The sequence below is a fragment of the Candoia aspera genome, chromosome 2 (genome assembly GCF_035149785.1).
Source record: "Candoia aspera isolate rCanAsp1 chromosome 2, rCanAsp1.hap2, whole genome shotgun sequence".
In the NCBI taxonomy this organism is placed as follows: Eukaryota; Metazoa; Chordata; class Lepidosauria; order Squamata; family Boidae; genus Candoia; species Candoia aspera.
This window is the reverse complement of record NC_086154.1, coordinates 47,049,883-47,062,918: the sequence shown is the minus strand read 5'-3', so window position 1 is coordinate 47,062,918 and position 13,036 is coordinate 47,049,883. Positions and strand designations below refer to the sequence as shown.

Below are 13,036 nucleotides of genomic sequence, written 5' to 3'. Positions count from 1 at the left end.
AGGCAACAGTGATAGGGGGAGATATGCCCAATTAAATGCAAAATTCCAGAGGTTAGCCAGAAGAAATAAGGAATTATTTTTAAACAAGCAATGCGCGGAAGTGGAACAAGACAATAGAATACGAGGGACAAGAGACCTCTTCCAGAAAATTAGAAACATCGGAGGTAAATTCCAGGCAAAAATGGCTATGATCAAAAACAAAGATGGCAAGGACGTAACAGAAGAAGAAGAGATCAAGAAAAGGTGGCAAGAATATACAGAAGACCTGTATAGGAAGGAGAACTATATCGTGGATAGCTTTGACGGTGTGGTCAGCGAGCTAGAGCCAGACATCCTGAAGAGTGAGGTTGAATGGGCCTTAGGAAGCATTGCTAATAACAAGGCAGCAGGAGACGATGGCATCCCAACCGAACTGTTCAAAATCTTGCAAGATGATGCTGTCAAGGTAATGCATGCTATATGCCAGCAAATTTGGAAAACACACGAATGGCCATCAGAGTGGAAAAAATCAACTTATATCCCCATACCAAAAAAGGGAAACACTAAAGAATGTTCAAACTATCGAACAGTGGCACTCATTTCACATGCCAGTAAGCTAATGCTCAAGATCCTGCAAGGTAGAATTCAGCAACTCATGGAGCGAGAATTGCCAGATGTACAAGCTGGGTTTAGAAAAGGCAGAGGAACTAGGGACCAAATTGCCAATATCCTCTGGATAATGGAAAAAGCCAGGGAGTTTCAGAAAAACATCTATTTCTGTTTTATTGACTATTCTAAAGCCTTTGACCGTGTGGACCATAACTAATTGTGGCAAGTCCTTAGTGGTATGGGGATACCAAGTCATCTTGTCTGCCTCCTGAAGAATCTGTATAACGACCAAGTAGCAACAGTAAGAACAGACCACAGAACAACGGACTGGTTTAAGATTGGGAAAGGAGTACGGCAGGGCTGTATCCTCTCACCCTACCTATTCAACTTGTACGCAGAACACATCATGTGACATGCTGGGCTTGAGGAATCCAAGGCTGGAGTTAAAATCACTGGAAGAAACATTAACAATCTCAGATATGCAGATGATACCACTTTGATGGCTGAAAGCGAAGAGGAACTGAGGAGCCTTATGATGAAGGTGAAAGAAGAAAATGCAAAAGCTGGCTTGCAGCTAAACCTCAACAAAACCAAGATTATGGCAACCAGCTTGATTGATAACTGGCAAATAGAGGGAGAAAATGTAGAAGCAGTGAAAGACTTTGTATTCCTAGGTGCGAAGATTACTGCAGATGCTGACTGCAGTCAGGAAATCAGAAGACGTTTAATCCTTGGGAGAAGAGCAATGACAAATCTCGATAAAATAGTTAAGAGCAGAGACATCACACTGACAACAAAGGTCCGCATAGTTAAAGCAATGGTGTTCCCCATAGTAACATATGGCTGCGAGAGCTGGACCATAAGGAAGGCTGAGAGAAGGAAGATCGATGCTTTGGAACTGTGGTGTTGGAGGAAAATTCTGAGAGTGCCTTGGACTGCCAGAATATCAAACCAGTCCATCCTCCAGGAAATCAAGCCAGACTGCTCACTTGAGGGAACGATATTAAAGGCAGAACTGAAATACTTTGGCCACATAATGAGAAGACAGGACAGCCTGGAGAAGATGCTGATGCTAGGGAGAGTGGAGGGCAAAAGGAAGAGGGGCCGGCCAAGGGCAAGGTGGATGGATGATATTCTAGAGGTGACGGATTCGTCCCTGGGGGAACTGGGGGTGTTGATGACCGACAGGAAGCTCTGGCGTGGGCTGGCCCATGAGGTAATGAAGAGTTGGAAGCGACTGAACAAATAAAGAACAATTTTTAAAACGTAATCAGAATGGCAGAGAAGTGGGTGGGGTGCCAAGGGGAATGTCAGCAGGCACATGTGTGCCATGTTTGGAATCTTGGAAATAAATCATTCTATCTTAGCCTCTTCTCTTACACATGATTGTTATGGTCCATAGGGCCAACTTTGATTCCTGGCGACCACAGGGACAAGTCTGTACAGTTTTCTTGGCTACCTTTTCAGAAGTGGTTTGCTAGTGCCTTCTTCCTAGGGCTGAAAGAGAGTGACTAGTCCCAGGACAACCAGCTGGCTTTTGTGCCTAAAGCAGACTACAATTCTTGGTGTCCGAGATTCTAATCTAGCACTTTAACCAGTAGACCAGGCCTGTACAACTGCACAGCTTGTAGAGGGCCCACGTAGCTTATTAGCTCATAACATAGTTAATGCCTCTAAACAGGGAGCAAGGAACAGTTAGCCCATATTTGTAGTCCCTCGACGTTCCCCCTGCACCCCACCCCTTGTTGATTTTTGATAGAAGTATTCACTTAAAAATAAAACCCCCCAGAATAGGTGGATTAAAACACCTGTTTCATGGGGTTGGGTCAGTGATGGATGGGACCAATCCCACCAGTATAAAAGGGATGGAAATTCCACCCCACCCCCTTCCCTGTAACATATTTATTCCACCACTATCTGGGGTTCTTTTAGGTTGGAAAATTGTGCGGGGGAAAATGTGTCCCTTGATTTCTGAAAGTTTTCTTGCCTCTGCTTTGACCAAAGAAAACTATTACAGTGTTTAAGAATATTTGCACTTCAACTGTAATTCTTTCTGTAACATTTCTATGCAATCTGCTCTGATACAGTGTAACTGAAAATTAAGTAGGTGAAAATAGATGATTTACTACCTAGTATTTTATTAGTTTCTGTGGGAAAAAGAAAGGTTAAGGAAATCTTTAGGAGGTCTGAGCAAACCATACCTTGGGGTTCTCTTATGTTGAAGTGTCCCTGAATGGTTTGGCACATCGTTTCTTCCTCCTCTTGGCCATTTTGCCTGATATGAAATGAATTCTTCCACTTTGTAATAGTTCATTCAATTATAGAATTCTAGCAGGATCACAGTGTTGTGCAAGTTCAGTTTGTGGGTGGAAATTGTCACAGTCCCTTTACTTTAAAAGTATGTTTTGGCTGTTGAGCAATTGCTGTTGTAATCTGGCATGTTTAAGGCTTTACAATAAATACAAAGTCCAAGATGCAGCCACAAGGAGTATTTATCCTGGAGATAAATGTCTGCCCTGTAAGTGTACATTTGCATTTACTATTAAATATTGCAATACAGTTAAACATTGTTCCTCAGGCCTTGGGTCTTAATAACTTGAGACTAATAGTTCAGTTGCTTAAGCAATTTAAGATTACAATTAACAATGACAGTGTCTGGGTGCAAATTACACTCTTAATTGACTAGGCAACAGATCAAAGCCATTGACATTAAAATTATTGCCTGCAATGGAAGGAGTATAGGTTGAATCTTGCTTAATATTGAACAGCTGTAATCTGCCTGCATTATAAAGGTCTAGCTCTTGACCTCACCTGGAAAATGAAGCCTGCAGGTGGCAGCATCTGGACCACCTCACCTGGACACAGGTGAAGGTTTAGTAAGTTGGTGAGGCTTAGTAAGATTGTGCAGCATGTTTGATTTAAAAGAAAAAAAGGCTTTAGCATGTGCATGGACACACACCTGGTGATAGCTCCTTAAACCAAACATGTCTTGCGTCTCAAATTAAGCCAAAGAAACCTTGTTGCTTAGTGTTGTGTGATTCTGGGAAAAGAACTTGTTTGCATAACCAAATACCTGTGAACTTCTTTCCTGTAACTTCCACACAGTGCTTGTTCATTGCAAGTTGATTCATAAGGTATTTAATTATTAGAGCTGTGGAATTCTTTGGATTTGATTTAGAAGAAGTGCTTCAGTCAGCACTGGAGTATAAATGAACCTCCTGTTTATGACCCATTAGTTTTAAAGTACATTAAAGCAGTATCTTTTTCTGGGATTATGCATCTGTTGCAGCTGCACAATCCTGGAAACATACATAGTTGGCATAGTCAGATGGTGCATATGTACCTCCATGCATTCTGAAGCACTTCTTCCTAATCAAATCTGAAGCACTGCTCAGTCCTATTAACTATTGTAGCCAGGTTTGAGTTTTGCATTCAGTTCTTAGTTTCTAGGAGGTTTTTTTTGTTACTGCACTTTCAAGAGTGCTTATTATCTAACAACAGTAATTGGGTCGTGCACCCAAGATTAATTGTTGGTTAGCTAACTTTCCAAATCCAACTGGCCACTAGAATGGCATTTAGGAACACTTAATACATTTGCTTTCTATTTCAGTGATACTGAAGTGGCCAATATTGATGTGGCATTATGGAATTTCTAGCTTGAATTATTATTATTTTTTACTGACAGTAAAGTTATAGGTGGAAAAAACATTTCAAGTTATTTTTTTCAAACTGAGGTAAAATAAGCAGTAGCCAAACTAAACCAATGGAGATGAAAAGTTGCTGTGTTTTGTCATTTATATTTCTATAATATATTCAGACACACATGTTTAGTTAGTTTAGTTTTGCTTAATTTAAGACTGGGTGTTTGTTCATCAGGTCGGCCATGTTCTTTCTATATGTATCTTTTTCCTTTTTTATTTGTAAGCCACCCAGAGTTGTTGAGTCAGCAGTCTTGAATTTTAAATTATTATTAATAATCATAATAATATAATTCACTCATTCTAGATTTCTCCTCCCCACATATCTGCTGCTTAGAACAAAAGAACAGTAGACAGTACCAGACATAGGTCCAGCATTTGAAAGATCCCAAGTTCAAACTTTGCATTTTCAGGTAGGCCTAGAAACAACTTTATAAAGAAATTCTTTCAGAACTAATGCTAGTTTAGATAGCTAATATTTATCTATATTATCTAAATAGTATACATCTTCACACAGTGCATAATTAACCTCAGGAATTCATTAGCACAAGGCATGGTGATGGCCGTTACCTTGGATGGCTTTAAAGGGGAGTTGAATAATTAATGAGGATGAGATCTTAACAGAGGTTTTGAAGAATCCAGGTTAACTGTGGGCTGAAGGTGGCCGACTTCCAGTAGTCTGTACAAGGAACAACAGTGACTGCCAGCATCCCAGAGGCAACTACTTGGACACAGTGAGAAACCAAATGCTAGACGGACTTGGGCCTTGGCTTAGGTTTTTATTTGAGTATGAGTTCACTATCTGTAGTTCCTAAACAATTGGTTAAGGAAGTTCTGCTGGTAGTTTTAAACAAGTAGAAGAATTCTTCTGCTCAGACTCTAGGCATTGTGCCATTTTAAGCATTCATTTCATAACAGCATTTTGGACAAACTTTTTTTCCTGAAATCTGTAATTAAATTTCAAAACCTTGGGTTAAAACTCAGATGTAGTTTGTGGGTCTGTGAGATAACTGCTTTGGCATGAACTGAAAAACAAATGCTTCAGACTCTTGTGCAACAGATTGTGTTTAATGCGGTGATTTCTAATCTTCATTGTTCCTATGAAGCACAAGAATCATTCTTGCCAACAAAAGTCTACTATTTAAATCAAAACAGAATTGTAATCTGACAGAAGGGCAGTTGCTTGGTGTTACTAGCCAGCCATTGGAATACCTAAGCACAGAGTGCTAGAGGACCCCCTCAAGATCTGCGTTCCAGTTCTTCCTCATCCCTTTGGCTTGCAATCTGCTTCCTGCTCAGTTAAATATTAAGCCAGAGCTTCTAGGAAGATGGGTGAAACATTAAACCTCAAGAACAATTCATTCTTGAGAAAGAATAGTAGTAAATATTTTCTTTCTTTTTTTTGGATACCTATCAAGAATGTAGGCTAATCTTACTGCCCACTGTCACTACCGTGACTGTGTAATGAAATTATACAAACATTCTCTTGTTCTGTCCTCTGAGAAAAGGTATTGGACTAAGGATGATATATTTGGTGCTGTTTGAATAATGAACAGGGTTCAGTCTGGGCAGGCTTTAGATTTATGGAATCTACAATGTGTTTCACTACAGCCCTGATATTCATCATCTGGTGTCAGGATGCAGATTTTGCAGATCACTTGGAAATTGTCAGTAGCTCCTCAATATACTTTCTACTGAGATGCTAATGTGCTTAAAATTTGTAGCCTCATTGCTTGCCTGGGGCTAAATTGAATCAAAGTTAGGAGTTCCCAACGGTTCTGGGTTAGTGGGCACATTTAGGGTATTGAGAGATTGTAGTGGATGCCATGGTGGGCACTGCCAGTCATAAAATAGCTTCCTAGTGAAGTTGCTTTTCATCCCCTTCTTCATAATGCTCTCAATTTAGCTTAATTCTGTCTTTTGCTTTAGGCAGGAAGCCAGAAAAAGCATTGGACTGCAAACGGTATACTTTTTATTTTCTAAGAAAGCCTCCATGTCATATTTATTCTGGGAAATAAAGGTTATGCTTGAGACTGGTGCTTGGCTTACAGCGTGCTAGCTTTCCTTATAACTTTAGTTAAATAATCAGAAATAAAATCAGACGGGTATGGAGATTTGACAGATGCGAAGAAAGGAGTTTGTGGTCACGTTGATGTCCACATGCTCACACTGGGAATCCAAGCTCCTGACTGTGATTCATTATAGTAGACTAAATACCTTCTTTCACATATAAACCTGACACTTAATGGTTGTTTGAATGGCAATTCTCTTTTTCTCTTTTCAGATAGTAAAGCTATTGTTGATGGAAACTTGAAGCTAATCCTAGGATTAGTATGGACCCTTATCCTCCATTATTCAATCTCTATGCCAGTGTGGGAAGATGAAGGAGATGATGATGCCAAGAAACAAACACCTAAACAGAGACTCTTGGGATGGATTCAGAATAAAATCCCGTACCTCCCAATAACAAACTTCAACCAAAATTGGCAAGATGGCAAAGCCCTAGGTGCCCTGGTTGATAGCTGTGCTCCAGGTAAGCCTCCTGTGATCTTTCCTTTTACATTGCCTATAGCAATAACTGAGAGCTTTGGACATGTATAACCTTTTTGTATCCTGCACTTGCACTCAGTATTTTGTAGGGTGGGAGCTGTGGGTGTCATTGGGTGGTGCTATGTGAACAGAACTGTTTTGTGCAGAGTGTTGGTGTTTGACTTCACAGATTTTTTTTAAAAAAGAGACAATTTTAGGATGTACACTACTGTTTTGATTTTTTCTGTCCCAAAATAATAGGGAACCATGCTGTTGATGATTGACAGCAGAGTGTGGAGGGTTCTTTGGGGACCATCAACAACAACAACAACAACAAGCTTGAGCTGCATATCGTCCTGGAATAAGATGGCAGAGCTTGTTTTAACCATGATGTAAATTGTATTCCTTCTTCAGCAAAGGATTGTTACCTTGTCATGGTGCTGGAGCTTGAGCACCTCAGTGATGCCATGAGCTAAACCGTGAAGGGCCACCCAAGACGGGAAGGTCATGACAGAGAGGTCAGACTAAATGCGATCCCTGGGGAAGGTAATGGCAACCCACCCCAGTATTCTTGCCGTGAAAACTCAATGGATCAGTACAACCAGAGATATGTCGGTATACCATCGGAAGATGAGACTCCCAGGTCGGAAGGCTACTGGGGAGGAACAGAGGATGAGTTCAACTAGCCTCAGACGTGATGACGCAGCTAGCTCAAAGCCGAAAGGCGGCTAGCGGCCGACGGTGCTGGTGGTGAACGGCGAATCCGATGTTCTAAGGATCAACAGACCATTGAAACCTGGAATGTAAGACCTATGAGCCAGGGCAAATTGGATGTGGTTATTAGTGAGATGTCAAGATTAAAGATAGACATTTTGGGCATCAGTGAACTGAAATGGACTGGAATGGGCCACTTCACATCAGATGACCACCAGATCTACTACTGTGGACAAGAGGACCACAGAAGAAATGGAGTGGCTTTCATAATTAATAGTAATGTGGCTAAAGCAGTGCTTGGATACAATCCAAAAAACGATAGAATGATCTCAATTTGAATTCAGGGCAAGCCATCTAACATCACAGTGATCCAAATATACGCCCCAACCACAGATGCTGAAGAAGTGGAAGTAGAGCACTTCTATGAGAATCTGCAGCACCTACTGGACAGCATGCCTAAAAGAGATGTTATTTTCATCACAGGAGACTGGAATGCTAAGATGGGCAGTCAGATGACACCTGGAATTACAGGTAAGCATGGCCTGGGAGAACAAAACAAAGCAGGACATAGGCTGATAGAATTTTGCCAAGACAACTCACTTCTCCTAACAGAAGAAGAAGAGATCAAGAAAAGGTGGCAAGAATATACGGAAGACCTGTATAGGAAGGAGAATATCGGGGATAGCTTTGACGGTGTGGTCAGTGAGCTAGAGCCAGACATCCTGAAGAGTGAGGTTGAATGGGCCTTAAGAAGCATTGCTAATAACAAGGCAGCAGGAGACGACGGCATCCCAGCTGAACTGTTCAAAATCTTGCAAGATGATGCTGTCAAGGTGATGCATGCTATATGCCAGGAAATTTGGAAAAAACACGAATGGCCATCAGAGTGGAAAAAATCAACTTATATCCCCATACCAAAAAAGGCAAACACTAAAGAATGTTCAAACTATCGAACAGTGACACTCATTTCACATGCCAGTACGGTAATGCTCAAGATCCTGCAAGGTAGAATTCAGCAACACATGGAGCGAGAATTGCCAGATGTACAAGCTGGGTTTAGAAAAGGCAGAGGAACTAGGGACCAAATTGCCAATATCCACTGGATAATGGAAAAAGCCAGGGAGTTTCAGAAAAACATCTATTTCTGTTTTATTGACTATTCTAAAGCTTTTGACTGTGTGGACCATAACAAATTGTGGCAAGTCCTTAGTGGTATGGGGATACCAAGTCATCTTGTCTGCCTCCTGAAGAATCTGTATAACGACCAAGTAGCAACAGTAAGAACAGACCACGGAACAACGGACTGGTTTAAGATTGGGAAAGGAGTACGGCAGGGCTGTATCCTCTCACCCTACCTATTCAACTTGTATGCAGAACACATCATGCGACATGCTGGGCTGGAGGAATCCAAGGCTGGAGTTAAAATCTCTGGAAGAAACATTAACAATCTCAGATATGCAGATGATACCACTTTGATGGCTGAAAGCGAAGAGGAACTGAGGAGCCTTATGATGAAGGTGAAAGAAGAAAGTGCAAAAGCTGGCTTGCAGCTAAACCTCAAAAAAACCAAGATTATGGCAACCAGCTTGATTGATAACTGGCAAATAGAGGGAGAAAATGTAGAAGCAGTGAAAGACTTTGTATTTCTAGGTGCGAAGGTTACTGCAGATGCTGATTGCAGTCAGGAAATCAGAAGACGCTTAATCCTTGGGAGAAGAGCAATGACAAATCTTAATAAAATAGTTAAGAGCAGAGACATCACGCTGACAACAAAGGTCCTCATAGTTAAAGCAATGGTGTTCCCTGTAGTAACATATGGCTGCGAGAGCTGGACCATAAGGAAGGCTGAGAGAAGGAAGATCGATGCTTTTGAACTGTGGTGCTGGAGGAAAATTCTGGGAGTGCCTTGGACTGCAAGAAGATCAAACCAGTCCACACTCCAGGAAATCAAGCCAGACTGCTCACCTGAGGAAATGATATTAAAGGCAAAACTGAAATACTTTGGCCTCATAATGAGAAGACAGGAGACCCTGGAGAAGATGCTGATGCTAGGGAGAGTGGAGGGCAAAAGGAAGAGGGGCCGACTAAGGGCAAGGTGGATGGATGATATTCTAGAGGTGACGGACCCATCCCTGGGGGAGCTGGGGGTGTTGACGACCGACAGGAAGCTCTGGCGTGGGCTGGTCCATGAAGTCACGAAGAGTCGGAAGCGACTAAACGAATAAACAACAGCAACAAATTGTATTCCTTACTAAGAAAACCCTTGCACTTGATAAGAGCTACAGCAATTAGTGGCTGTACTTGTTGCCACCAAAATCAGGATTTCTTGCAAACCACCCAACTTTGGAATCTTTAGACTAGCTATGTGTGTTGTCAGAGCGGTTCCTCCCCCACAACCCAACCCACTTGGCTTCGGTCTGTAACTGAAAACTTTGGCTGCCAATGTCCACTTTCTTGTTTAGGGCACTGTAGGTGCCATTCAAGTATTTTGCTTTGGCTAAATGTACATGCTTCTTTAATTACAGAGATTATACTTTTCCCTACTTCCTATCTTCAGGTCTCTGCCCAGACTGGGAAACCTGGGATCCTAAGAAGCCTGTTAATAATGCTCGTGAAGCTATGCAGCAAGCAGATGACTGGTTAGGTGTCCCTCAGGTATGGAAAAGGGAGAGGCTTCAATTTATCCAAGGAGTAGCCTATAAACAGAACAGCCACATTTGATTCATATGTAGGAACAATATCTGTCAGAATATGGAATGTGACTAATCCAATATTGTGTTTGTGCAAATAACGTGCTTCCTGCAGGAAATAGAAGTCGCTACTCTGTGAAAGCTTCTTTAGATTATTGAAAAATGAAGCCTCCAAATTCAAATATAATTAATTTTTTCTTTTACAGATAGTACCCATTCAATTTTTAACTGACATTTCATTTTGGCTTTGTCAAAAATTCAGATTGATTATGTTCATGAAAGCTTCAGTTGCATCATAGCTTATCGATTCATAGTAACCAATCTTAACATCTGTGGAGCTGCCCCAATTCTCCTTCTGTTGTTGAAATCTGGCCCTGATGGCTGGAAATGTTGGTATTGTAATCCAACATGTCTAAAAGGCACCTGGATGAGATGAGCAAGCAGATTAAAGGCTCTGTACATATTTGCATTTTAGATCATGGCATTTATAGTTGGTTTTTTTCTGGGAGGAAGCCAGCAGAACATTACATTGAAGTTCCTCAAGCAATGGGTTATTAGAAACATGCAATGTCAAAACTTTCTAAATTTTCCTTTTGACTGGCAGTAATAGTATTGTTTTGTAGGTATGTTAGAACATTTTTGAAAAGGCAACTTGCTGTTATTAATGCTTTTAATGAACCATAGTTCCAAACGAAGGGGATACTTAAAGAGACAGGAATGTCAGCAAGGAAAATGAAGGTACACTTAACACTGTCCTTCAATGGTTTTCTAGGTCATCACTCCTGAAGAAATCATACATCCTGATGTGGATGAGCACTCTGTAATGACCTACTTGTCACAGTTCCCCAAAGCAAAGCTGAAACCAGGTGCTCCTTTGAAACCCAAACTTAATCCAAAGAAGGCAAGAGCATATGGCAAAGGTAAGGTCCTAAGTAACCTGGCTTTGGTCCCAGGCGTGGGGTCAATGTATTGTTGTTTTTGGGGGGCCCTATTTTGTTCTGCTTGATCTGTGTTGTTTTTTGATCGTTTTACTCTGGGCTGTCTGTGTGGTTTTAGGTATTACCTGTTTCTTTTTTTTGGTTTGTTACACTGCCCAGAGTCCATTGGAGTTGGGAGGTTATAATAAATTTGAATAATAAATAGATAACACTTTGGTATATTTATAATTATGGTGGAAAACCTAGTCGATTCTTGCTGTGCAGCCAAACATCCATATCTCACTGTATTTGTTTGATGTACTGCTAACGTTCAGAAATGTGGAAATTGTCCAAAAGCCACTCCTACTTTCATATGAATTCCCCAATCCTGTGAGAACCAGTTCAGCAAGGCTATTTTTTAAAATATATATACACCTGTAGTGTTTCTCTACACCACGTTCCTGAGCAGTTTATTGTCCATGCCCCTAGAGTTAGGCCTTTGTATTCTATCCCTGTCGGGGAGATGTAACTAGATGATAACACGGAGACAGTTAAGTCACCGATATTACTTGAAGCAGGATCACATCACCCCGTGGAAAGCTTTTCTTAGAACACACACACACACACAGTTCTGGGAAAATGTATTATATAAGCTGGTTTTATTATAAGTAAATTTGCAGGACCTTTTTTAAAATCTGCGGGAGCTCCTGGACTGATTCAGCTTTTCATCAACTCATCTTTTGGTGGTTTGTCTGGAGGATCATTTAAATCCTCAGAACAATGGAAAGAATGGTGGACAAAGGTCTCACTGGAGAAAAACAAGATTTCTTGAGGATAGAGTAATTCCAAGATAATGGAAACATGCCTTCAGAAACAAAGCTACCACAATCTGTGGTTGTCAGGAGCATGTCAACTTCAAATTATATTAATATTTTCAGCAGTTATTCTTCTACTAGTTATGCTCTATCTTTTGTATTTTATGGACAGTAAAGGGTGTGTAGAAGAGGGTTGTATAATACTTGTTCTTATAAAACTCATAGATGTATGAGGGAGAAGAAAACATCAGAAAAATGTGGATTACTGGTTCAGGAGTAAAGGGACATAGCAAGGCCAGGTTTATGGGACTGCTGGCCACTATCTTGGATGATTTAAGGAAACTTAAATCACATCCATAAATTTGTCTGCCTGCGGTGGTTAGTCATGATAACTTAATTTAATGAAGTCTGAGAATATACCAAGATTTAGTAAATGAATACTTTTATACCTCCTGAGCATTTTCTATGTGTTTACAGGAATTGAACCCCATGGAAATATGGTCAGGCAACCTGCCAACTTCACTGTTGATACTATCAGTGCTGGTCAAGGTGAAGTAATGGTTTTCATAGACGATCCAGAAGGAAACAGAGAAGAGGTGTGCATATTGAGAGGTCTTGGGTAGAATGGACAATTACTTAGGGTTATTCTCTCATAATTGGAAAATGATGCTCTTGCATGAGTGTTTTCATTTAGAATGAATTTCATGGGATCATAGTTTGACTAATATAATGCATACAAAGCACTGGGATTCATTCCAGTTTAAAATTACAAGTACTAAGCTATTTATTCAGTTTTTATACTAGTTTTCTGTTCAACTGAATATTTAGAGCAGCTAAACAATTAGAGTGCAATATATCAAAAACAGAGGAAGATGCAAAAAATGAATGTGAAAATTAACAATTAAAATAATTAAAAAAGAGATGTGTTTTGGCTGTTCTTCTAAAGGCAGAGAGACTGGGGGCCAAATACATCACCAGAAGACTGCCCTTGACATCCTGTGAGTGATGCAGGAAAAGTTGATTGAGCACAGCCTTTTTCGTGTACCTAAACTATAGGAGCATCTTCAGCTATTGATTTTAACCTC

The 13,036-nt window shown here is 40.6% G+C and overlaps 1 protein-coding gene across 4 annotated transcripts in view; it reads left to right on the top strand.

Annotated features, from left to right (window-relative positions):
- The window catches only part of FLNB (filamin B), an 82,828-nt gene that overhangs the window by 22,393 nt on the left and 47,399 nt on the right, over positions 1–13,036 (top strand). For all 4 annotated transcript variants that reach the window (XM_063291734.1, XM_063291733.1, XM_063291732.1 and 1 more), the window contains exons 2-5: positions 6,571–6,819; positions 10,087–10,184; positions 10,992–11,139; positions 12,429–12,547. In XM_063291734.1, coding sequence (XP_063147804.1) covers positions 6,571–6,819; positions 10,087–10,184; positions 10,992–11,139; positions 12,429–12,547 — 614 coding nt within the window. The remainder of the gene's footprint in view (positions 1–6,570; positions 6,820–10,086; positions 10,185–10,991; positions 11,140–12,428; positions 12,548–13,036) is intronic.